The following is a 25,245-nucleotide window of genomic DNA, read 5'->3' as shown; positions in this document are numbered from 1 at the left end:
CGCGCCACAACTACTGAGCCTGCGCTCTGGAGCCCACGAGCCACAACTACTGAGCCCATGTGCCACAACTACTGAAGCCTGCATGCCTAGAGCCCGCGCTCCGCAACAAGAGAAGCCACCGCAACGAGAAGCCCACGCTCCGCAACGAAGAGTAGCCCCCACTCGACAGAACCAAAGAAAGCCTGCGTGCAGCAACAAAGATCCAATGAAGCCAATAAATAAATGAATAAATAAATAAAATAAGAGTGAAGTTGTACATTCCCTGTGACCCAGCAACCCCACCAGAGGGGACGTGTGAGGATGGCGCCATACTGTTCAAAGCGGCCAGGAGCTGGAAGTAACCCAGGGGCCCACCAAGGAGGGGATCAGATAAGAAAGTGTAGCACATACCTAGGGCAGAAATCTAAACAGTCATTAAAAGTGACAAACCAGATTTATAAACATCAGGGTGGAGAGTTCCAAAATAGTGTGTAGAGAGAAAAAATAAGAAACAGAATGAGATTTTTTTTTTTCCCTAAAGCACAATACCATTTTAGGAAATTAAACAAGCATAGGGCATATTTTTCAAGAACACTCAAATATCTAAATAAGCTTCTGGAAAATGAGTTGCAAGGAAAGATATTACAGTGGGGTGGAGGTGTATGACTGAGCAGCGGTTGCTGAATCACGGCCCATGGACACGGTTTTTACATTTTTAAATGGTTGGGAAAAAAATCAAAAGAGGGATTCTCTTTGGGACATGTGAAAATTATAGGAAATTGAAATTTCAGTGTCCACACATTAAGTTTTATTGGTACGCAGCCCTACTCTTTCATTTATGCATTGGCTAAACCTGCTTAAGTGCTACAAAGGCATAACTGAGGAACCAAACTCATCAAAATGTATACATTAAAAATGTGTAGTTTTCTGTATATTAAATATACCTCAATAAGGCTGGGGAAAAAAAAGAACTGAGCAGGACTGAGTTGTTGCAACAGAGATCAGATGCCCCGCAAAGCTGAAAATATCTATCAATATTTATCAACCCTCATCGTTGAGGGTGGAAGACAAAGGTGAAAAAAGAATTAAAGTAAAACAAGAGAGGTGCCATGCATAGCTCAATGGGGCTGGTTGCCATGAGCCCAAGAATTAGATTAACTCAGGTTTGAGCTCCTTAAGTCCGAAAGAAATTTTAAAAAAAATTTAAATCACTTGGCCAACCTGTACACGGAGGAGTAAAACAAGAGAGGTGCCATGCATAGCTCAATGGGGCTGGTTGCCATGAGCCCAAGAATTAGATTAACTCAGGTTTGAGCTCCTTAAGTCCGAAAGAAATTTTTAAAAAAATTTAAATCACTTGGCCAACCTGTACACGGAGGGTGTGTGTGGGGTGTGTGTGTGTGTGTGTGTGTGTGTGTGTGTGTGTGTGTGTGTGTCCTTAAAAATGCCCTTCCAGGGACTTCCGCAGTCCAGAGGGCCCAAGTTCGATCCCTGGTCCAGCAACTCAGATCCCTGGAAGCCACTTGGCGAGTCCAAAAAAAAAAAAGGAGGTGGGGGTGAAGGGTTCCCATAGAAGGACATTTGCATAGCATCTTTGACAGTAAAGAGTCACCCGGCTGTTAAAAAATAAATAGCATGTTCCAAGAATTTTTTTTGGCTGCGCCTTGCAGCTTTCAGGATCTTGGTTCCCCGATCAGGGATTGAACCCACACCCTCGGCAGTGAAAGCGTGGAGTCCTAACCACTGGACGGCCAGGGAATTCCCCCAAGAATTTTTGACAATGTGATGAAATGGCCCTGGGATAATGTTAAATTAAAGAAATCAGAGAGTTTAAATCCTGGCTTTGAAAACTGTGGGCAAATTCCTTTACCTCCCGGTGCCTCAGTTTCCTCATCTGTAAAATGGAGATAAAAACACTACCCACATCATAGCGGTGCTGGGGGTGTAAATGAATTAAAATACAAAAAGGGCATCAAATAATGCCCTGGCCCATTGTAAGGGCTGCCTAAATGCTTTTAAATATCAAATAAAGCAACACAACAAATTCCATCAGCTATATGTTGCCAGACTTGAAAAATACATATTATTTTCTGCATTAAAAAAAATCAGAAGGGGGCTTCCCTGGTGGCGCAGCGGTTGAGAATCTGCCTGCCGATGCAGGGGACATGGCTTTGAGCCCTGGTCTGGGAAGATCCCACATGCCGCGGAGCAGCTAGGCCCGAGCCACAACTGCTGAGCCTGTGCGTCTGGAGCTTGTGCTCCACAACAAGAGAGGCTGTGACAGTGAGAGGCCCGCGCGCTGTGATGAAGAGTGGCCCCCGTTCGCCGCAACTAGAGAAAGCCCACGCACAGAAACGAAGACCCAACACAGCCAAAAATAAATAAATAAAATTTTTAAAAAAATGGTGGTGGTGGGTTTATGGGGCTTATATTTTGTGTTCTAGTTCGTCTTTACTTTCCAAATCTTCCACAAAGAATATGAATTGCTTTCATAGGACTATGTTTCAAACAAGAGCACAGGAAATTTCAAAGCCTTGGAGAGATCTCACGGATGCATGTGCCTGGCTACCCCTTCTCCCACTAATCTCTCTGTGGTGCCTTTGAAAGGTGAGGGGTGAATGAGACTTTATGGGGTCTCCAGGCCTCTGCCTGCCCCACCCACCTTTGCCAGCCTGAGGGGAAGGCTGCCTCTCACCTTCCCTGCCCTTGGCTGCAGCAAGCAAATGCTAGATGTCAGACAGGCTGGGCTCCTTCCTGCCGCCTCTTCCAGGGAGTCCTCCCTGACCTACCCATTGAGCTGACCGACCTAAAAGAACACATGGTCCAAACACTCATCAAGGACTTCCCTGGCGGTCCAGTGGTTAAGACGCCATGCTTCCACTGCAGGGGGCATGAGTTTGATACCTGGTTGGGGAACTAAGATCCCTGCATGCCTTGTGGTGTGGCCAAAAAATAGAAGAACAAATACACAAGCAAAAACCACTTGTCAAGCAGCCACCCGGCTGCTTCTTTCCTGTCACATCTTGGTTCAAAGAGCAACCTACCAGCGCCTGGTACCATACTGAACACTCACACCAACTGATGCATTTAAGATCACTCTGATCTGGTGACATCAGGTTGTCAGGACCCCCAATTTGCAAATGTGGCACAGAGAGGTTAAACAGCTTGCTCAAGGGCACAAAGCTAGGGAGCAGGGAAACCAGAATTTGAACACAGGCCGCCACCCCATCCAACCACCACCCACCCCATGCCCATTTTATTTGCTCCAAACGTGTTCTCTGAAATTATTTTTCTTCACGTGTTTTTGGTAGTCTCTTATTTGTTTATTGCAGGGGCTTTTGTCTGTCTTGTTCACTGCTGTGTCCCCAGTGCCTGCAAGAGTCTGGCATATAGCAGGCACTCAATAAATGTCTGCCGGATGAGAAGGTATCGAAATGAATTAGCACACACAGCTCCACCCAAGCAAGGCAGAGATTAGGGCTGGCTGCAGCAAGAAGGAGTTAAGTGAGACACAAAGAAGAACTTTCTCAGGGGTGGCAGCTTGCACAGGGTGGGGACATTGCTAGGTCTGTGTGTTCTGCAGGCAGAAGGCCCCATGGCTGCCCTGAGAGGCACGTCTGGAATGGAGGTTGCCTCTCAAGAGATCCCGAGGCTGGGCAGGGCGGGGCCTCTGGCTGGGGGCCAGGGTCGCAGGGCTGGGTGTTTAGGATAGACACAGAACAGAAGGGTGGAGTCCAGAGCTGTCCAGGAACAACATGGGGAAGCAAGAAAACACAGCTGGGTCCCTGCCTCCCAGCTTGTGTCCTCTGGTCCCTCCATGGGCTCTGGCCACCTGACATTCAAGGCTGGGATGGGGATATGGGCCCCACCTTTGAGCCCTGCTGTAGGTTCAGAATGGCCTGGGCTTAGATCCTGGCTGTGTGACACAGGGCAAGTGAAACTTCTTCCCAGGCCTCAGTTTCCCCAGCTATAACAAGAATTGACCTGAGGGCTTCCCTGGTGGCACAGTGGTTGAGAGTCCGCCTGCCGATGCAGGGGGACACGGGTTCGTGCCCCGGTCCGGGAAGATCCCACGTGCCGCGGAGCGGCTGGGCCCGTGAGCCATGGCCACTGAGCCTGCGCGTCCGGAGCCTGTGCTCCGCAGCGGGGGAGGCCACAGCAGTGAGAGGTCCGTGTACCGCAAAAAAAAAAAAAAAAAAAAGAATTGACCTGAAAATCATTAGTAGATGGAGCAACAAGCACTGGCTAAGCACTTACTGTATGCACTAATTCACAAGAGTCTTAGAGGTGGGGGTCATTATTATGCCACTTCACAGAAAAGGAAGCTGAGGCCCAGGGAGGTGAAGCTTCTCATTCAGGGTCACACAGTAAGAAGTGAAATTTGAACCCAGGTTGCCTGTCTGCACAGCCCACCGTCTTAACCTCCTCTGCAGGTGAAACACTTATCAGAGCCCTCAGCACCACACTGGTATTCGATAAAGAACAGCTGTTATTATTATGAATCATTCTGGCAGCTCCTCCCAGGGGCCTCAGGACGGCGCGGTGATGGGACAGCTGCCATTCTGCACATCCCACATCCCCTTTCCTGGAATGAGGACTCAGCAGTTCCTCCAGGGAGCAGCCCCTTCCTCCCTCAGGACTTGGGTGGGGCTCCTCTACCCCCAGGATCTGGTCCTGGGCAGTGAGATACATAGTGATTAGCTCAATGATGGGCATATGACCCAAGCCAGCCAAGGAGGGCCACCCCTGGGATTCTTCTTGGTGCTATCTGGATTGAGGGGCTCTCTTTCCACTGAGCTGCAAGGACAGATGCCCGGAGTGGTGGGGCCACCTTTGTCTGCCTGAGAGAGAAGGCTCCAGGGTGAACAGAGGAAGAGAAAGAGGGAGTTAGAGATTCCTGAGGATATTTGAGTACCTGGATCCAGCTATGCCTGAAGCCGTCACTAAGTTACATGGACGACACATTTCCTTTTCATAGTCTGAGATTGGTCTCTGCCAATCAGGGACGATTTTTTGCCCAGGAACCAACAGCCTTGGGGACCCTCTCCCAAATACCTCCCGTTTTCTAGACATTTACAATGCGCTAGACATGAGCACACACGCCTAGCAGACACCCAATTTCTTCTCACGGTCCCTAGAGGTACTGAGGCAGCAGCATAAGTGTCCCCTTTTCACAGATGAAGAGACCGAGGCTCTGAGACCTGGTAGAAGGACAGGGCTGGGGCTGGACCCCGGCATTCAGAGGAAGAAGGAGGGACCCTCCACCATCTGCCCCAGCCCACTAAGGCTCACCTGCTGCCCCATCGCAGCTGCGCTCTGTGATGCTGATCTTCTTTACCAGGTGGACATTGCTGGTGGATGCAGGGGGTGTTGGGAACACTGTCTCTACCACCTCGTGGCTGCGGAACACAGCGGGGCTCTCGGCCCCGCCGGATGTCGCCAGGGCCCGCAGCCCTGCCCCGTAGGGCTCCAGACTCTGCGCCCGCTGTGCAGGGGCCCCCGCAGCTGTGCTGGCCGCCACCTCTACCTCCCTCGGCCCCTCCACCACCCGGACAGTGTCCACACGGACTGGGCTGTCTGGTGGCGGCCAGGCCTGGGGTTGGAGGTCGGCCTGCCGGGCCTGAGCTGCCTGCAGCTCCTGGAGCGCTTTCTTGAGCTGGGTCTCCAGCACGGCGACCTTAGCGGCAAGGGCTGCCTCCCCGTCGGGCATGCCCAAGTCCCGCTCTCGGACCCAGGTGCCCACGCTCCGGGTCTCAAGCACCACCGGGTCCTCGGGGGGCTCGGGGAGGTCCAGGCAGAGCTCGCTGCGCCCCCGGGCTCCCGCCGGGTGGCCTAGGAATTTCTGGCTCTTGAGCTGCACCGTGAGCTGCCGCTTCTCCTCCTGCAGCACCGACAGCTTCACCTGGAGCACGGGAATCAGTTTCACCTGCTCCTCCAGCTGCCGCAGCTTCCGCAGGGCCCCCGCCATCTGCTCCCGCACGTGGGCCAGGTGCCCAGCACTGGGCGGCACCGGCGTGGACAGTCCCGATCCCCGCGGCGTCGGGGGTGGCAGCCCCACGCCCACCAGTGAGCTTGTCGAGCCAGCCACGCTGGGGGTCAGGGAGCCCAGGCCGGTGGGGGCGGCCGCCTGGTCCTCGAGGCGGCGACGGGCGTCCAGCAGCGTGCGCTCCACGCGCGGGTTGAAGCCGGCGCGGGTCTCCAGGGCGCCGTACTGCGGGTAGAAGCCTCGGCCGCAGTAGGAGTAGGCCGAGTGGCGGCTGTCCCCACTGGCGTTGGAGCACAGAGACTCGGTGGACGTCCACCAGGAGCCAGGGCCGCGGGGCAGGGAGCCGAGGCGGGGCCGGCGCTGCACGGCCACCCGCCGCAGCGTGTGGCCCTTCTCGATGTCGTCCACGTACTTGAGAAAGTCCAGGTCCAGGCGGTAGCCGTAGGGCGTCTCCACGGAGTAGGGCAGGTCGGGCTCCTTGGAGGGGAAGGTGGGCGGGGAGGCTGGGCCGGGGGTCCCTGGGGTGGGAGGAAAGGCCAGCGCCTCTGAACACTGTGGTCCCCTCCTCGGGGCAAACTGTTGCCCCTGGGAGGGTCAAGGCTTATTTGCCCAAAGGATGGGAGCCCACCGGGTGCTCGACTGCTCAGCTGTGTCTGCGGTCTCCGAGCCTTCCCCAGCCAGGGCAAGGCCCTGTCACCCCCTCGGACCCTTCCAGGGCAGGGCTGTGCCTCCAACCTCCCAACCAAGACAGGACCCCGTCTCCCCACTCAGACCAACCTCCTTCCCTGGAAGACCCTGTCTCTCCCATCAGACTCTCCAGGGGAGAACCAAGTTGTCCCTCTTCAGGCCCTCAGGGCAGGGCTGCGTCCTACCCTCAGCCTCCTCAAGTAGGGCCCTCTCCCCTCCCCCAGGCCGTGTCTCCCCTCCCCCACCTCCAACCCCAGGGCAGGGCCCTCTTCCCCGTGAGACCCCTGACCTGGGAAGGGGGCTGGCACGTGCAGGACTTGGGCCATCCTCCTGCCTGCAGACACTCCTCAAGAGTCACTCGGGAGACTGTGAGTCAGACCACCTGCAGCACGGGCTGAGGCTTACCTGGGGAGAGGGTGTGATGAAGCCGGAGTTGGGAATCTGCAGGGGGAGGGGAGGGGATGTGGCCACCTCTCCCCTCTGCCCCCTCCACCCACCCCCCCAAGTTCCCCCTTCCCCTGGGCGTGGGACCCTCTCACAGGTGCACACCCAGCCTGGCTGTGGAAAGGGGTGGGGAGCCCCCAGAGCCTGGAACAAAGAAACCAAAACTCACAGTCTGCCCGCACATCTGTCCGGCCCCTGGACAGGCTCCAGCTGTTCCCACAGCCCTGCCTCCACAAGGCTCCCAGGCCGAGGAGGAGCCCTAAGCCTGACAGGCCCCACCTTTCCTGAGCCCCCTCCCCTTAGCCCAGGCAAGAGCTGGCTGCTGGGACAGATGGGGTCTTAAGTGGACCGAGGGCTGGGGCACTCAGGGGGAGACAGCCTTCCTGCAAGGATCCGAGGAGACAGAGACACTGGGGCACAAAGAGGAATAGAGCTCAGGGCAGGGGACCCCAAAACAGAGCTGGGTCAGGCCAGGCTGTGCGGGTGGGGGGCGGTAGGGCAAGTCGGGGGGAGTCAGCGAGGAGCAAAGCCTTTCCCCTTTATGGAAACAATTTTCTCTAAAAATAAACAGTTTCGCTGCCCGGCTACACGAGAACTTCCTGCCCCCCCCCCAGCCCCCCCGACCAAGGACGCGTAGGGCTCAGGGCTGGGGGGGGGGCGCGGGGGGCGGCGTGGCGGGGATAGAAGGCCGGGTGGAGGCCCGAGAAGTCATGGGGGTTGGGGGAGGAAGTCAGAGGGGGTGCCTGGAGGCTTCAAAGGGGAGGGACAAGCAGGGCCTCTCACTAACCTGCCCCCCCAGCCCTGGAGGCCGGCCAGGGCACTTTTGTCCCCAACACTCCACCTGAATTTGGCCAGTCCTTTCTGCTGTCTGACCCCTAGCCACCCTGCTGCAGAGGTCCCAGCCCATCCCACCACCAGAGAGGACCCTTTGCAAGCTGCAGGTGCTGGGGCAGTGGGTACCTGGGAGGATGGGCCAGGTGGGGCACCTGCTGGGCATGAAGGCGGGGCCGGGGCTCCAGGGGCAGCCAAGCTTCTCCTGTCTCACACCGTCCTTGCTTAGCGTCTTGCTTCGTCTCTCTCCACGTCTCTCTGTGTCTCTCCACGTCTCTGTCTCTCTGTGTCTCTCTTCACTTCTCTCTCCCTGTTTCTCCACGTCTCTGTCCTCACTTCTCTGTCTTTCAATGCCTGGAACACACAGTCACCCAATTGTAGGAAATTTGGTTTTCCAGCTGCCTGGAGGGCCATCCCATGCACAACAGGAAGGTGATCAAAAATATTTTCTGCAGGGACTTCCCTGGCGGTCCAGTGGCTAGGACTCTGCGCTTCCAATGCAGCGGACGCGGGTTCGATCTCTGGGGAACTAAGATCCCGCATGATGCGTGGCGCGGCCGATAAAATAAAAGTGAATTAAAAAAAAGTTTCTGGGGACCTGAGAGAGACTGGAGGCAGGGACCAGGAACGGTCCCCGGTGTGGAACCCTGGAGGTGCAGGGTGAGAGGCGAATAACAGTAATAACTATAATCGTCATCCCAGCAACTCGTTTGATCATCATGACAACCCTACCAGGTGGGTAGTTATCACCCTGTTTTACAGATTCTGTGTTTGGGGACACAGAAATACAGTGACTTGCCCGGGGTCACTGAAGGGGGAATTAGCTGGGTCTGGATTTGAATCCTAAGCCTGGTAGATTCCCCCACTGCCAGCCAAGCCACACTTAACCCCCTCGCCACATTCCTCTGCCCATTTCCCAGGCAGAGAGACTGAGGTCTGAGAGTCTCCAGCCATCTGACCATCTTCCACGTGGGCCGGTGACTGACTCAAGGTGGAGAAAGCAGATGGTGAGGGAAAGTGTAATGGTGGTGGGTGTCTGTGGCTGAGACTCCTCTCCCTCTATAGGACCCCTGGAGAAAGGGGAGGGCCCGGGATAGGACAGAGAGACATGGAGAGAAAGGGACAGGACACTCCAAGAGGGGACAGGTGGGAGGCTCAGTGAAGGGGCGCGGGGTCCCGGGCAGGCCTGGATGTCCGGCGGGGTCTCGCTAAAGGGCCCCCTCCCAGACCAGCCTGGACGTCTCTGGGGTCTTCCCGCTCCTCTCCCCGCCTCAAAGACGGGGGCGAGGAGGACCCCGCCCCGTACAGGGTAGGGGCGGGGCCTGCGGGGTCCCCAGCTAATGGCAAACAGCTGCTGCTCCCCACGCCGGCCCAGCCGCCAGGCCGAGGCCCAGCCCGGCCGGACGCCCGGACGCCTTCCCGCCGCCTGGGCCTGGCTCCGGCCCGGCCGCGGAGGAGGGCGAGGGAGGACCGGGTCGGGGAGTGGGGAGGCGGGACAGGGGTAGAAAGGAGGATGGAGACAGGGGAGAGGGGCAGAGGGGAGGCAGTGATGGGGCAAAGGGAGGTACGGATGGAGGATGGGGTTGGCGGAGAGAAGCAGGGACAGGGTCAAAGATGAGGACGGGGCAGAGGCGCGGGACCAAGACACTCAAAGTCCGGAAAGTTTGGGCATAGATGATGCAGTTGGAGGCAGCAGCCGGTAGAGACCGGCGAGATCGCGCCCCGGGATTAGGGGTGGGGTGGGTGGGGTGGGGACCACGCTCGAACCCCGAACCGGACTCGAACCCCGACCCAGCCCGGGTCCTACTCGCCTCGCGCGCTCCGGCCGCCGCTGTCCCAGCGTCCCGCCGCCCCTGCGTCCTCAGCGCGCCGCCGCCCGAGCGCCCGGCCCTCGGCGGTAGCTCCGCCCCGCCCCGCCCCCCTGGCTGGCCCCGCCCCTCTAGTCGCCAGCGTCCCGGCCACTGTGGAGGGGGATGGTGGGGGGACACGATCGCACCTGGACGGGCAGGTGTGTGTGCGTGCGTGGGGTATCCGGCCTCGCCCCCTCTTCCCGTCCTCGGGTCAGGGTCCCACCACCGCTAACCTCCCCCACGACAGCTGCCGCTGGGCCGCTGCGGGGGGCGGGAGAGGGCGGGGCTGGCCGGGGTCCACCTCCTGGAGGGAGGGCGGTGGTGGCGGCGGCGGCTGCGGGAGGTCACCCCTCCCCCCGCCGGCTCAGGGCTGGAAGCCGCCCAGCACAGGCCTGGTACACGGTGGCGTGACCACCGCGGGGCGGGAAGGGAGGGCTGGGTCAGCGCGAGGCTGCACAGACCATAGCTAAGGCCCGGGCTCCATGGCCAGCCAGACCTGGGCTCCAATCCTCACTCCACCAAGCCTTTACTTGCTGCCTCAGTTTCCCCATCTGCAAAATGGGGCTAAGAATGCTGCCTGCCTGATAGTGGTGTTAAGATGATTCTATAACCATGAGGCAGGGGCCTAATAGAGGTCCCTCAGGCAGAAAGGCCCATAAACGGGGCAGTGTCTTTGCGGAAGCCAATTATACAGGGCTGGGCACTTAACGAGAGTTTAATAAATGTTACTATTATTCCCCCTGCACACATGTGACATTGTCATTTGTGTGTTGCCTTCCCCACTAGAATGTCAGCTCTACAAGGGCAGAAATTTGCATCCATTGTCACTGCTGTGTCCCTGGCACCCAACTGGTTCTCAGTGTCTGTGCATCAACAATCAGGGTGTGCAGGTAGAGGGGGCACATGGGACTCAGCTCCCAGGGACCACACCACACAGGCTGTTTATAAAAACCATTTTAAATTAGAAAAGGTAAGAAGCATCAGTGCACACAGACGAGAACAGAGGGACAGAGGGCCCAGACCCATGTGCGATGTGGTCACCCCATGGCTGAGTGAGCAGTGGGGGAGACTGTCAGGAAGGCACAGACAGCTGAGTCCAGGGTGCTGGTTCCTCTGGGTGTGGCTTCAGGCCCTGTGGGCTCAGAGGTCAGCCTTCCGGAAACTTGCTCTGTTCAAGGAGTTCCTGGGGGAGGAATGAAGTGGATCAACATGGCCACAGGGCCCTCAACTCCATAATGCTCCCCAGCCTCCTCCTCCCTGCCCCCCTTTTCCTCCCCCCTCCTCCTCCAAGGAGGTCTTCTATGGTCTTCCTGGCTCCTTTTACATTGGCTCTGATCTGGCCATGGAATCAGAAATTCTCTCTTAGAATCCACCACTGGAGATATGAATCACGCCCAACGCCCATTGCCCATTTTACAGATGTGGAAACTGAGGCTCAGAAAAATGAAGTCACACACCTGGGAAATGATCAGAAACGGTTGCCCAGAGCTTGAATATGTGTACGTGTCTGAGTATTCACATGACTGTGCAAAGCCCTGAGCACCCGTGTTGATGTGCACGTGTATGACGGCCCCCACGCTCTCTTTGCCTGCCCCCTCTCTCCCTCTCTAGGGTGGGAGGCCTGGGTCAGGCACCTGAGGCCGGCTGTGTTTGGCGCCAGCAGCTGAGGCAGGCGCTGGGTGAGCAGGGGCTGCAAAGCCTCCCGCAGGCGGGAGTAGTTGCGCTCCAGCTCACGGTGGTACTCCTTCTGGTCTGGCCCAATCAGGGCTTTGTTCTTCCGCAGCGCATCCTCGCACCTGAGGGAGGACCAGATGGCAGGAGATGCTCAGGGGCTGACACTCAGAAGACAAAGCAAGACCAGAGGTGGGGAGTCCGCGAGCTGGGGTCAGGCATGCAGAGGAGCCTATAATGGGGGTCTGGCAGGTGGATGTGACTTAATGGAAATCAGAGAGGTTACAATGGAGGCTCAGGTTGATAGACAGCCTGTACTGGGGAGTCAGATAGGCAGAGAGCCATAATGCGGGGGTTAGTGGGACTCTGATTGGGGGTGGTGGTGGTCGGGCCTACTTCTTGCAGAAGTCCTTGAAACAGAGCCGCAGCTTGTTGTGATGCCTGAAGAGCTTAGGGTCTTGCGGGATCTCGGCCAAAAACACCTGGGCCACCTCCAGTGGACCCTGTGGGGTGATAGGGGCTTGTGACGATGTCTGCATGGCCCCCGGGGGCCTCAGGCAGCCTGCATACCCCACCGACCGTGCCTGGTTTACAGTGGGCCCCACGGAGCCCTGCAGCACCATCTGCAGCATTTTGGCATCAGGCGGGTCCTGCTCGGTGGCGAAGGCCAGCTCCCGGGTCTTCTTCTGCATGTCCTCAATGGCCACCTCTACTGGCGTCAGCACTGTCTGCGGGGTGGAGATGAGCAGGCACACGTCGGGGCCTGAGGATGTCCTGACCCAACCCAGCCCACGGCAGCTTGGACCCCAGCTGGGGGTGGACAGGGGTGCAAGAGGCTGTAAGGAACCAGGTCTGGGGCTCCTGCCTGCTTGGGTCTGGCAGGGTGGGGGTCAAGGTTCAGCTGCCTTTGTCTGGTTCTGAGAACTCTGGTGTGGTTCTAGTCCAGCCTTGGGTCAGCAACATCTGGAAGCAGGGGTTTGAGTCTGCAGATTGGGGTCTGGAGGTTGGAGTTTGGGGGTCCCTGGCCTCCCTTGGCTTTGGGGTCTCTGTACCGCCCCTCCCTGGGCCTCCCCCAGGCCTGGGCCCCGCCCACCTCCTCCCGGTGGCACACGCGGATTCGTGTCTTGATGTAGGGGAAGGCGTGGTCTGTGCTGAGCAGCGTCTTGCGTTTGTGCTGCTTGGGCAGTTCTCCGTGTGCGCGCCCGTCCGGCGTGAAGGGCGTGCAGAACAGGAAGGTTCGCAGCCCGTAGTTGCGGTCGAAGTAGGTCACCCGGTCCTTGAGCTCATAGGTGTCGAAGTGTGGCTCCACGTACGTGATCTGGATGTAGGCCTGGGGCACGGGGCTCAGGGGTGAGGCTCTCAGCCCCAATACACACACCTGGGGCTTGCTGGCCTCCCGTAGGGGCCCCATCCCTGGAGAAAGGGGATTTGGGCCTCCCTGGGTCTGACGGCTTTGGATCTGGGGTTCCCAGGTCTCCCTATGTCTCCTTTGGATGTTTGGGAATCCCCTGAGGAATAGGACGTGGGGACCCCGAGGGAGATAAGCTTTGGAGTTTCCCAGCGATATAGGATTTGAGGGGACACAGGATTATAGTGTTATTATCCCTGAATATAGGATTTTGGGGTCCCTGGGGGGGTAGTCAGGAGCCCTCACCTTCTGGGGGTCCAGCTTGGTCTTGTCCACAGGGTTAGAATCTTTGATGATCTGGACCACGTCCTCCCCAAATCTCTCCGTGTAGAACTCCTGAGGAAACTGGGCTGACTCACAGCTGCACAGCTGCAGCCCCAGTGCCCTGTCCCAGGGCACCCCGCCCCACCCCGCCCCAGGGCAGCCCAGTGCCCTGTCCACCCCCCAACTGCCAGGACGTGCCTCCAGCCGGTGTGAGATCTCGGCCAGCTTCGTGATGGACGGCTCCTTGTACACGAACTCCTGTTCATCTAGGTCACCGAAGCGGGCGCCGTAGAAGCCCACGCGGAAATATGTCCCGAACACACGCTGGGGCTGTGGGAAAGCTGTTGTTGCCCAGGAGGCCCTGCTGGAGGTCCCCCTACGCCAGAGACACATGGGTCCTCAGGCCCCACGTGCGGAAGAGGTGGGCATGGGCGGAGGAGCCCGGACACCTCAAGAACATCACATCACGGGCACAGGCAGGGGCATGGACCCAGATGACTGCCAACAGCCCACACCCTCACTCGTTTGCCCCAGCCTGTCTCCTGCCTCCCCCAAATCTTTATTCTCATTTAACACAAACCCCTATTTTCTGATTCTCCGTCATGATCCATGCAGTTCTTCAGAGTCTGGATCTCAATATGAAATGAGAACTAGGGCCCTATTGCTCATAACTAGGTCCTCAATGCCTATAGGTCTGGGTATACAGTAGGTGCTCAATATATGCATGAGTGACTGAGGGAAGGCATGGCCGTTTCTTGCTCTGGGACAGAGGCTCTGGTTCCCTTGTTCCAGTGCATCCCCTCCCCTCCCAGATCTAAGTTTGCCAAGAAGGACCCCCCTCCCTCCAGGTAGACTACTTTCCACCGGGAAGGATGGGGGTGGCTCCATGTTCACTCACCAAGGCAGATCCAGGCAGGGTGAGGTGGGCACCAGGAGATAGAGGTGGGGAGCAGGGGGCAGAGAGACAAAGTCATGGGTGAGGTCAGAGGTCACAGCCCCCAACCCCCAGAGTCCTGGTTATGCCGCCCCATGAGAACTATTCCATGGGCAGAGACAGGAGATCCGGGGAGGGAGGGGACTTGCCCGCCCCGCCCAGCTCCCACCCAGTCCTCCCCCCTTGGTTCTGGGTTCCTGCCATCTTTGGCCAGAAAATTCTCCCCAAACTAGGAGATGCCTAAAAATAGACCCAAGTAGGGGAGAGGCGGGAGAGGGGGCACATTAAATAGCAGTGAGGAGCAGAGATCCTGGGGGAAGCTGGGAAGACAGGGACAGAAACCAAGAGAGACACACAGAGAGAGTGATCAAGGAGAGAGACAGAGACAGGGAGAGATGGACGGAAAGAGACCAAGAGACACAAAGAGAGAGAAAAAGAAACAGAGACAGAGGAAGTTGGAGGCCCCCCCTTCCAGGCAGTGACCAAGCTGGCCCTGCCTGAGGGAGGGGTGTCTCTGGAGAGCTCCCAGCTGGGTGAGTCACAGGCTGCCCTGGAGATCTGGGGCAGGGAGGGGGGCTCCGGGGGGAAGTAGTGGGGTGCGTCATCACCCACTGAGCCCCTGCGGCCAGGCAGCTGTGCTCCTCCAGCGCCCCCTGGTGGTCCCTGACCACTGCTGACCAGAGGCAGGTGGCCACTCACCTCCCAGCCGGAGCTCTGTGGGTGGGGACAGAAGGGTCAAGGTCAGCTGAGCCCAGCAGGGGCCAGGGGCTGGGGCCGAGGGCAGGGTCTGAGAGAGCATCCTGGGCCCACCTGGTGCATGATCTTGGTGAAGGCCTCCTGCAGTTTGCCGTGCACGGCAGCCAGCTTCTTGTAGTCGCGGTGGGCTTCCAGGATGGGGATGAGGGTCTTGTAGACCTCATTCACTGCCTCGTAGAGCCCACCCTGGGGGTGGAACATCAGGATTTCCAGCACCAGCCCTGATCTTCTCTCCTGCCTGGAACAACCCTCCTTCCATGCTCCTACCCACCCTCCAGGGCACCATCTTCCATCACCTCCTCCAAGAAGCCCACCCTGACCACACCTGCCCCAGATGGGGTACCAGCCTTTCCACTCAGCCCCTACAGACATCCTCTGTGGTCTCCACCATGCTTACTATGGACCCGGCGCTGTGTACATGTACACTCTACCCATGTTCCTTCATTGGTGGGAGGAATCATCTTTTTTTTCCATTCCTCAGAGGGGAAGCTGAACTTCAGAGACATGGAGGGGCTCCCCAGGGCCAGGACCTGAAGGCCGGCCCTTCTGGCATGGTGCCTAAGACTTCCACACTCAACTGCCTCCCGGCACATGGTAATGGCCGCTCCTGAGTGCTGCCGGCCCCCAGTCAGGGCCAGCATCAAGCCTGGCACACGGCAGGTATCCTGAGCTATTTGCTGACTGTTAGAGGTCTGTGTCTACCATCTGGCTTATTCCCAAGGCCTCTGTCTCTGAGACTCCAGCAAAGTGATTATAATAATAAAAACAACATTAAAAAAAAAACCAAAAACCTCTAGAAAAAAAGGAAAAAAAAAGAAGGCTTGATGCAAAGAACTGAAACAGGATGGTAAATATAGGTGGTCACCGAATTTGAGTTCTGGGTATGGGGGGTGGTGGGGATACAACTTTCTTTTATGTGTTCTTGAAATTTTTTATAACAAAAAAGAATTTTAGGGAATTCTCTAGTGGTCCAGTGGTTAGGACTCCACACTCTCACTGCAGGGGGGCCTGGGTTCAATCCCCTTAGTTGGGGAACTAAGATCCTGCAAGCCACATGGTGCGGCAAAAAAAAAAAAAAAGAATTTAAAAGGGTAACTGAATATATTCTAGGCTTACTATATCCAGACCATGTGTCAAGGGTTTCATGGGGAGAAAGCCAGGTAACGGGGCCTCTGAGGGATCCCAATCCTTCTCCTCTACAAATCCCCTGCCCAGAAAGGGTCCGGGCAGCAGCTTCACCTTGAGTCTCTGGGAGCGGGTATCGGGCCCATCAGCAGATGCACGATGCCTCCCCAGCCCCAGTCCTCACCATGGTGAAGTAGGCGGCCGCCTGTTCCAGCAGCCCCACCAGCCCCAGCTCCGTGAAGTGCTTCCCGGAACAGAAGCCCTCCTCATCAGGCGACAGGATGTCGTCAGAGATGGCGGACTCCTCCAGCACGTTGGACGAGATGTTCTGGGGTGGGAGGTGGCGTCAGAGCCTGGTCCTCGGCCCACGTGTGCCACCCCCTGCCCGCCACTACCCCACCCCCCATGCCCCCATCCCTGCCGCTCACCTGGAAGGAAACACAGCCCACAGGCAGGTGGCGGCTGTCCTCCAGCAGAGCGAGGTACTCAGCCACCAGGGCGGCCGCGTGAACCATGCACTGCGCAGCCTCCGCGTGGTTGCCCAGCTCCGCGTGCTTCCCTGCCATGTTCTGCAGCCATGTCAGCCGCAGGTCTGGGGAGCCCTGGTAGCCCCGGGCAATCCTAGAACCCAGGTGAGGGGGGATGTGAGGAGGATGGAGACTCACCTTGCCCCCCTGCTCACCCCTCACATGTCCATCCCCTTCACCTGTGACCCCACCCATCTGCCCCAGCCAATCTCCTCACCTTTACCCCATTCACCTGTCTCCTAACTTAACCCACTCCTTACCTGTCCATCTCTTCATTACCCCCGCAAGTGTCACTCTGGGTCTGCCCCAGACCCAGAGTGGGGTCTGCCCAGGCCCATCCCTTCTGTATGCCCCCTGCCTTCCCTGTCTCCATCACGTGGGCCCCCATCTCCCACTCCCCAGTTTCTTACTAAATACCCTTCACTCTTCTCCAAATCACTTGTTCCCCTAATCTGTCACCCCTTCATGGGTTAGCACCTCACCTGTCTCTCCCACCTGTCCCCCTCACTTATTCTTGTGCTCCTCTGTCATCCTCATCTGTATGTTCATCTGGCACCATGTTTACTTACTCATTTACCTGCCCTCACCTGTCTGCTCACCTCTCCATTCACCTGTCTGCTCACCTGGCCCCTCACCTGTCTGCCCTCTCCTCTCACTTGGTCATCTTCACGTGTCTCCTCTCCTGGTCCCTCTTCACTTGTCCATCCTTACTTGTCTCTCTTATTACCTGTTCGCTCACCTGCTCCCTCCCCACCTGTCCCTCTCACCACCTCCTCTCCCCTCACCTGTCTGTGAATGGCTGAAGGTTCCAACCGGCCCTCCTCACCTGTACATGAGGTCAATGAGCATTTCCGGGTCCTCCTGATGCTCCTTCATCTTCACCGTGTCAGTCAGGATCATGTGCAAGTTGAACATCAGGTCCTGGACCTGGAGCGGGGAAATGGCCAGGAGTGTCGGAGCCGAGGTGGTGGGGTCAGGGGTCAAGCACGGCAGGGCAAAGACCCTGGCTGCGGAAGGTGGGGCGGGGGTCCGGCGGGGTCACCTGCTCAGCAAAGGTGCTGTCCCGCAGCCCCACATCCTCCTCGGCATAGGTGAGGATGGTCTTGAGTGAACGTCGCAGGTGCTCTTCGCTGAAGTTCTGCGTTGTCCCCACCAGGGACGAAAGCGACATGGTCACTTGCATCTTCACGCGGGCAAAGTTCTGGGTGGGCCGGGGAGGAAGAGCACGCCTGACTGTGGACCTCGGACCCTCACGCCAGAGCCTGCTCGACCCGCTGACTTCACCCCTCTCCCCTCCTGCCCTGCGTCTATCGCGTCAAGACCCCTAGTCGGCCGCCCTCCCCAGAGCCGTTGATCACACCCCCCCCACACCCCCACTTACGTTGCCAATCTCGAAATTCTGGCGCATGAGGAGGTAGAGGGAGGCACTGGCGTGCGTACGGATGGCGCTGATGCGGCTGCCGCAGTGTCGCAGGAGCCTCAAGCAGAGGTCGGCACACAGCTCCGTGTCCTCCTCAAACAGCAGCTCTGGGAACTGGCCCCCAGGGCGGGACAGACACCAGTCAGCCCCTCCCCGTTGTGGCTCAGAAGGTCCCAGATGGGGACATGGGCAGAAGCATCGGTCTGTGTTCTGCCTTCTCTGGTCGATCCCAGCAGGTTTTGGTGTCAGATCTGGGTTTAAGCCCTTATTATGTGACTCCGGGTGAGTAACTCTGCCACTCTGATCCTCAGTTCCCTCCTCTGCAAGCTGTAGCTAAGAAGTGAGTGTCTGCCTCATGGAGTTGCTGAGCACACAACAGTCGCTCAATGAATGGGCTGTGACTGTTACTCTTAAGAAGTGTGGCTGTCAGAGGTACTCACCTTGGATACCAGGGCCCGCTGTGTGGCCAGGCCATGCTGCAAGAAGAGGGCACTCTGGGCACTGCCCAGACTGTACAACACAACCTTTAGTACAGCGCCCAAGATACTCTCCCGGGCCTCTGACAGCATCACCGTCTGGGGGGCCAGAAATCCAGCTGTTAGAGACTGGGGTGGTTATGGAGTCAGGGAAGGAGAGGGATTCTGGAGTCAGAGATCACAAGGCCCTGTGGTGGGGTCAGAGATGAGGGAGATGCTGGATCAAGCCCTACCTGCACGATGATCTCCAGTGTATCCAGAACCACCAGGCTTGCCTCGGTTGCCAGGTTCCCGTCCACCAAGGCCTCGTGTTCCATTTCATCCTTGGTCCTGGAGGGGACAGAAGGGATTGAGGGGGCCTCTCAGGGCCAGACTCCACCCCACGGCTGAGGTCTTTCCCCTCCCTCGGCTGCCCTGGGTGGGGGGGCGCCAGTTCTCTGGAAATTGGTCTAACCCCAGCAAACTACTTCCTGCCCACACCCACTTGTCCACACGGTCCGAGGTTTGTCTCCAGTGTGTGACGCTCTTCCGCCAGCGTACATTCTCCTGGTTCCCAAATGGGCTCCTCTCTGAGACACACAGGTGCATGTTCACAGATGTGCAAAAACATAAAGACACACGTGATGACCATGAGAATGGATCCCACACACGTGGGATCCCTGTGAGGACACTGGGTGACGTGGATGCTTGCGGAGTGGATGCAGTTAGACGTGAACAGGGAACACAGACACCCCCGTGTACGGGGATAACGTGTGGACTTCTTTCTGGGAAAAGTAAGCCAAATAGAGGCAGAGATGGTCCCCGTCTTGGGGCCCCTGGTACAAAGGCTGGGAGGTAGCGGGTAGGGACGTGCACGGGGTACATCTCCCTCTCACCACGGCTCCGTCGCACCATCTCCTGTCGGGCTCCGATGGTGCCCAAGATAGCTTCCTCCAGCCGGGCCTTCATGTCCAGTGATTTCTTGAACGTGAGACTGTTGATACGTTCAAAGGCCTTTTTCCCCTGCAAGAACAGAGAAGAAGTTCGAGGTTGACTCTGCCCTTTTCTGTGGGCTAACCTGGTCCTGCTTCTTCTGCCTCCTGCACCCCAGTCCCCTGCCCACCCCTCGAACCTTGTATTCAAAGGCAGCCAGACAGAGGTACAGCAAGTCCAAGAGACGACCCAGCTGAGGGAGGGCCAGGTCCGCAGCCCAGCGCTGCAGCAGTGCTGGCTCAGCATTCTTCAAGACCCATAGCACACACACCAGCAAGGTCCGGCTAGACTCGGCAGAGAGGGCACAGCCTGAGCGAGCAGCCTGGGGGCAGAGAGGGGACAGGGCACTCAGAAGGGAGAGAGGCGACTGTCATTTTTCTCCATATTAAGATGAGAACTGGCCGATTGGTACTTCATTGCATAAATTCCATTACCAGGTTATTGGACACACAATGTCCAAAATACAATAAAAAAAATCACAAGACATGTGAAGAGGCAGGAAGATGTGATTGATAAGGGAAAAAAGACATTAGACACAGGCACAAAAACAATCAAATGTTGGATGGGGTCTCTGGGGACAAGGCTGGTACTCACTGTCGCTGGGCCCTGGGAGATGCTGGCCCGGGAGCCAGGGGCCAGGGGGCCACCAGCGATGGCCATGGCCACTGAGGGGTTGATGGTGCCTCCCATGTCCCCTTCCCCTTCTGTGTCTGAGTCGAGCATAGAGGCCAGTCTTGACCGCTGACCTGGACCCTCTGCGGGGAGAAAAGAATGAGACCGTTGTTAAGTGCTATCTCTGTCTCAAATTTCAGCTCACAGGTCACCTCCTCAGGGAAGCCTTCCCTGATTCCACCCCCACCCCGACCAGGGTGGAGTCTCTAGTTATTGACTCCCAGAGCTCACTTATTGTACTTGTAATTAATACATTCATCATGCAACTGTTTCTAAGATCCACAAAGGCCTGGACTGTATCTGCTGTGGCCACTCTAAACTCAACACTTAGAACGTGGCCTAGTGCACAGGAGCAGTCATTGTAAAGATGATGATGATGATGATGATGATGGCAATGGTGACAACCACAATAATAAATGCTGCTGCTATTATTATAGCACCAACTGGCGCTTACATAGCATTTCCTGTGTCAGGTGCTGTTCTAAGCACTTTAACAATATTAACTCTTACTCTTCAAAAGAACCCTACGAGATAAGTACTTTTATCACCCTTACTCTTTAGAAGAAGAAACTGAGGCACAGAGAGGTTAAGTTACTTTCCTGGGGTCACACAGTAGGTAAATGGTAGAGCTAGGATTTTGATCTAAACAGTCTGGTTCCAAAATCTCTGATCTTGGACTTCCCTGGTGGCACAGTGGTTAAGAATCCACCTGCCAATGCAGGGGACACAGGTTCAATCCCTGGTCCAGGAAGATCCCCACATGCCACAGAGCAACTAAGCCCATACGCCACAACTACTAAGCCTGTGCTCTAGAGCCCACATGCCACGACTACTGAAGCCTACATGCCTAAAGCCTGTGCTCCGCGACAAGAGAAGCCACTGCAATAAGAAGTCCGCGCACCGCAACGAAGAGTGGCCCCCGCTCACCGCAACTACAGAAAGCCTGTGTGCAGCAACGAAGACACAACACAGCCAAAAATAAATAAATAAATAAATCTCTGATCTTAAAAGAGTACTCTCTCCACTCCCCCCTCCCCAAAAAACAGAGTCTCATCAGAGAGTTGCTGCCAACAAATACAGAACAGGTTTCACCCCAGAGAGTCTTGAAATAAAAGGTCAAAGTCAACTGAGTTTTACTAAAGCTCCAGCCCAGTTTAACCTAGCTGAATTCCTGACTGGATTGGGGTGATCAGCCCCTTATCCTAGCTGCCTAAGAGAGAGAAAGGGGAATGCTCACTGGGAAAAGATGACATTGCTTCAGTCCTGATGGTCCTTTTACATGCAATGTCCAAAATACAATAAAAAATCAGAAGATGTGAAGAGGCAGGAAAAGGTGACTGACTGATAAGGGAGAAAAGACAATAGAAGCAGGCACAGAAATGATCAAATGTTGAAGTGAGCAAAACTTTAAAATAAAAAAGATGCACAAACATGGGTTAAAAAATGGAGAATTTCAGCAGAGAACTAGAATGTACAACAACAACAACATCAAAACTTACAACTGGAAAATATAAAATTTGTAATTCAGAACTCAATAGAGGGGATTAATAGAAGACCAGACACAGCAGAAGACAGAAGTAGTGAGCTCAAACACATGTGAATAGAAAGTTTCCCAACTCAAGCACAGGGAGCAAACAGAATGAAAAACAGAACAGAGCACAGCAGACACTTGTAACATGATCATAAAGGTCTAACATACGTGTAATTGGTGTCTCAGGAGGAGAGAAGAGAGAAAACGAGGCAGAAAAAAAAAATTCAAGAGATAACAACTGAGAGTTTCCCCCAAATGACGAAGGGGATCAACCCACCAGTCCCAGGTCTGTGTTTCCAACCACTGAACACACTTGTCCATCAGTGGTGCCAATGAATGTGCATATAAATGAACGAACACAGGGCTCCAACTGATGTTCCCCACCTTTCCCTCCTCACACCTCTTTCTAGAAGATAATTCGTCTCCCATTTATTGCACGCTGACAATATCCCAGTACTACACGCCCTCAGATTTTCACGTAATCCTAGGAAGTAGCTGGTGCTACCACTGTCTCCATTTTACAGGTGATAAATCTGAGGCTCGGAGAGGTTAATGGCTTTCTTGGGGCCCCACAGCAGGACTTGAACCCACTCCTCTGATCCTAACACCCATGTTTTTACTCCTAACATGCTCGCCCACCTTTCCCGATCTGAGCCTTGTGGGATCAGTCAGGCCCCCAGATCGTGGGACCCCACCCCGCCTTGCCCTGCTGACCAGCAAAGTCATGCAGCCGTGGCAGTGTGTCCCGCGCCAGTGACAGCAGTGGCAGGTATAGCTCGGTCACCCGGGCCTTGACAGTGGCCTCAGCGTAGCGGGGGTCAGCATCATGGCCACACAGCAGGCTGTGGACAGCACTGATGGCCTTCTTGTGCAGCAGGGACGCCCTGTGGGGTAGTGAGGTGCTCAGGACAGAGTCGGTGTGGCTCCTGGACCTTCCTCCCGCCCCACAGCCAGGCAGGGCCTGTGCTCACCCCTCGGCCTCAGGTTCCAGGGCCAGGGCCAGTTCCGTCAGCAGGAGCCCAGCCAGGAAGTGCTGCTGCCGGAACGACCCACTCAGCTCGAACATGCTGATCACCTTGGGGTCTGGGGCCTGGCTGGAAAAGGTGGAGCTCTGGACAGGGGGACAAAGCAAGGGACCAAGGGCCAAGGGTCAGAGGTGAGAGGTTAGGGTTAACTCATCTGTGAGATGACAGGGCACAGGGTCCAAAGTCAGAGATTTCAGAAATGGCAGATGGAACGTCAGTCTGGGAGTTAGGATTTAGGCGTGAGAAATCAGAAGCTGGTCCTCCCAGGAAACTGCTGAGAATGCAGGGTCAGAGGTGAAGGGTCAGAGGTAAGGGGTCAGTCCCCTGGGCAGTGGCCTATTGCGAAATGGACAGAGATGAGGGAACCACACAAGAAGGGCTGAAAGGCAAGAGGTCATAGGTCAAGAAGAGGAAGCAGATGTGAGGCCAGCCCACCTGTGAGGTGGTGGAAGATACAGAGGGCGAGGGCGAGGCCGGGGGCGACAAGGGGCAGCAGGGGAGGTTGAGGGTCACATAGTGCTCGTGGCCGCATAGGATGCGGGTGAAGTCCATGCGCAGGGTCAGCAGCACCGCCGGGTTGGGAGCCGACTGCAGCCGTGTGGCCACCTGCGGGCAAGGGTTCAGCGGGTGACATTACACTGCTCTGCCCACCAATCCACACCACCCCCTGCCATGTCCCCGCAGGTGTGCTGTCCCCTCCAAGTCCCCCACAGGTATGCCGTCTCCACCACATCTCTGCAGGTGTGTTGTTCCTACCACGTCTCTGCAGGTGTGCCATTCCCACTACGCCCACCCCTACCTGCTTGTAGTGAGCCCGGACCAGGCTGAAGACAAAGCCGCGGTCCACCAGGGACAGCAGATCACTGAGGAAGAAGGCCAGGCTGGCGTTGAGGTGCTCGGCCAGCTCCACGTCCTGGGGGAACAGGGCCTGTCAGCCCATGCCCACTCACCCCATCAAGCCTCCATCCCTGCCCTTGGCCTGGCTCTCGCCAAGGCCACCAGTGACCCCTAAGAGCCGTGTCACTGCCCGAAAACCTTGGGTCTCCTCGACACGCCCTTGTCTCTAGGCTCCCGACTCCCAGGCTTCCTGGTTGACCTCCTCCCTCTGACTAGCCCTTCCCTTCCCCACAGTTAGTGTCTACCCTCCACCCGGCTCTGCTGAGGACACTCTTTTTTATTCTCTCACCAGATTTGAGTAACACAACACAGATGGCAGAGACTGGCTGCTGACCCCCCACCATATCCTCTCACAGGTATGGGGATGCTTTTTCAGAGTTCAGAGCCGGGTAGGGACTACATTTCCCAGCCTCCCATGCAGCTGAGAACAATCATGTGACCACATTCTGGCCAATGGGATTTGAGAGGAATGATGTGGCCACTTAAACCGAAGGGGCAGGTCCTCCGGTTTCCATAGCCTGTAATGCCTGATGTGGCAGGTACCATGATGAACTGAGAGGGCCAAACCCACACCGTGGAGCCCCCCTGCAGCCCACCTATGCTCAGAAATAAACTTTGGTCACATTTAAACCATTTGTGATGATGTTCAAGCAAATTAACCTTTGCCCTAACTGATAAACCCTAAGAAATCATTTAACAAGCATCTATTATGTACCAAGTCTTGTGAACGAGACAGACATGGTCCCTGCTGCTTGTCCAGCTCTCAGTCTCACGGGGGGAGGGGGATGGGGGATAAGAGTATTCTGGATAGTTCTATGTGTTTCAAAGACAACTAACAGGGTGCTATTTCAAGAGAAGCCTGAAGGATGAGCAAGAGCCCAGGGGAGAAAGGCGTTCTGAAGAGAGGGAACAGTAAGTGCAAAGGCCCTGGAGCAGGAAGCGCCTGGCAAGTGTGAGGAATGACAAGGAAGGAGGCTCCTATGGCCTCAAGGCCCAGCTGCCCTCCTACTTTCAGGAGCTACTCTTGGCCTCACAAGTTAGCCTCGGTGGCCTGCGGTTCTCTGCAACCTAAAGAAAGAAAATACAAAATTCACCTGAGCTCCAAGTCCTCAAGTGGGGCAGAGACTTGTGCATGGAGCCTGATACAGTTGGTGCTCCATAAATGTCAAGTGAAGGAATGAAACCGCTGAGACCCGTCACTGATACCCCCCCAAGCGCTGTGACAAAGGTGCTTCTCAAGGGCATTGTTCTTCCCTGCAGCCCTTCTGAGGAGGGTTTCCTCATAATCTGGATCAGCCTCTGGGAACTCAGCCCTTGGGGAGGCTCTAGTGAAACAAGGTTAAAACCTTTGAGACCAGCCCAGAGGTCGTGGGGGATTGCACAAGGGCCAGCTTGGACCGACCAGCATTTCAAAAATCTGGAAAATTCCCATCAAATCCAGAAGTCCCCTTTCTGTTTAAAAATCAGACATTCTGGGGCTTCCCTGGTGGCGCAGTGGTTGAGAGTCCGCCTGCCGATGCAGGGGACACGGGTTCGTGTCCCGGTCCGGGAAGATCCCACATGCCGCGGAGAGGCTAGGCCCGTGAGTCATGGCCACTGAGCCTGCGCGTCCGGAGCCTGTGCTCCGCAACGGGAGAGGCCACGGCAGTGAGAGGCCCACGTACCGAAAAAAAAAAAAAATCAGACATTCTGGGGCTTCCCTGGTGGCGCAGTGGTTGAGAGTCCGCCTGCCGATGCAGGGGACACGGGTTCGTGTCCCGGTCCGGGAAGATCCCACATGCCGCGGAGAG

At 56.4% G+C, this 25,245-nt stretch overlaps 2 protein-coding genes across 4 annotated transcripts in view; both read right to left on the bottom strand.

The window, feature by feature from the left end:
* Positions 1 to 9,991, bottom strand: part of KANK2 (KN motif and ankyrin repeat domains 2) — a 29,388-nt gene extending 19,397 nt beyond the window's left edge. Inside the window, exons 1-4 of one of the 2 annotated variants that reach the window (XM_055080850.1) lie at positions 9,924 to 9,991; positions 8,057 to 8,281; positions 6,942 to 7,093; positions 5,272 to 6,483 (exon numbers count right to left, since the gene is read on the bottom strand). In XM_055080850.1, the coding sequence (XP_054936825.1) occupies positions 5,272 to 6,483; positions 6,942 to 6,978 (1,249 nt within the window). In that variant the 5' untranslated portion in view covers positions 6,979 to 7,093; positions 8,057 to 8,281; positions 9,924 to 9,991. The remainder of the gene's footprint in view (positions 1 to 5,271; positions 6,484 to 6,941; positions 7,094 to 8,056; positions 8,282 to 9,923) is intronic. The other variant, XM_055080847.1, reaches the window with a different exon arrangement.
* Positions 9,992 to 10,716: 725 nt separating this feature from the next.
* The window catches only part of DOCK6 (dedicator of cytokinesis 6), a 44,148-nt gene continuing 29,619 nt past the window's right edge, over positions 10,717 to 25,245 (bottom strand). For both annotated transcript variants that reach the window (XM_024134193.3, XM_024134194.3), the window contains 24 exons: positions 23,358 to 23,471; positions 22,994 to 23,164; positions 22,505 to 22,644; positions 22,248 to 22,417; positions 19,925 to 20,085; positions 19,470 to 19,652; positions 19,234 to 19,360; positions 18,843 to 18,927; positions 18,592 to 18,688; positions 18,323 to 18,457; positions 17,844 to 17,996; positions 17,505 to 17,663; positions 17,289 to 17,389; positions 16,364 to 16,556; positions 16,120 to 16,263; positions 14,865 to 14,996; positions 14,754 to 14,768; positions 13,319 to 13,444; positions 13,103 to 13,192; positions 12,542 to 12,778; positions 12,033 to 12,176; positions 11,845 to 11,951; positions 11,412 to 11,573; positions 10,717 to 10,960 (listed from right to left, as the gene is read on the bottom strand). In XM_024134193.3, coding sequence (XP_023989961.1) covers positions 10,918 to 10,960; positions 11,412 to 11,573; positions 11,845 to 11,951; positions 12,033 to 12,176; positions 12,542 to 12,778; positions 13,103 to 13,192; positions 13,319 to 13,444; positions 14,754 to 14,768; positions 14,865 to 14,996; positions 16,120 to 16,263; positions 16,364 to 16,556; positions 17,289 to 17,389; positions 17,505 to 17,663; positions 17,844 to 17,996; positions 18,323 to 18,457; positions 18,592 to 18,688; positions 18,843 to 18,927; positions 19,234 to 19,360; positions 19,470 to 19,652; positions 19,925 to 20,085; positions 22,248 to 22,417; positions 22,505 to 22,644; positions 22,994 to 23,164; positions 23,358 to 23,471 — 3,189 coding nt within the window. In that variant the 3' untranslated portion in view covers positions 10,717 to 10,917. The remainder of the gene's footprint in view (positions 10,961 to 11,411; positions 11,574 to 11,844; positions 11,952 to 12,032; positions 12,177 to 12,541; positions 12,779 to 13,102; positions 13,193 to 13,318; positions 13,445 to 14,753; positions 14,769 to 14,864; positions 14,997 to 16,119; positions 16,264 to 16,363; positions 16,557 to 17,288; positions 17,390 to 17,504; positions 17,664 to 17,843; positions 17,997 to 18,322; positions 18,458 to 18,591; positions 18,689 to 18,842; positions 18,928 to 19,233; positions 19,361 to 19,469; positions 19,653 to 19,924; positions 20,086 to 22,247; positions 22,418 to 22,504; positions 22,645 to 22,993; positions 23,165 to 23,357; positions 23,472 to 25,245) is intronic.

The sequence above is a fragment of the Physeter macrocephalus genome, chromosome 2, assembly GCF_002837175.3.
Source record: "Physeter macrocephalus isolate SW-GA chromosome 2, ASM283717v5, whole genome shotgun sequence".
NCBI classification, from domain to species: domain Eukaryota; kingdom Metazoa; phylum Chordata; class Mammalia; order Artiodactyla; family Physeteridae; genus Physeter; species Physeter macrocephalus.
This window is presented reverse-complemented; position numbering and strand designations above follow the sequence as displayed.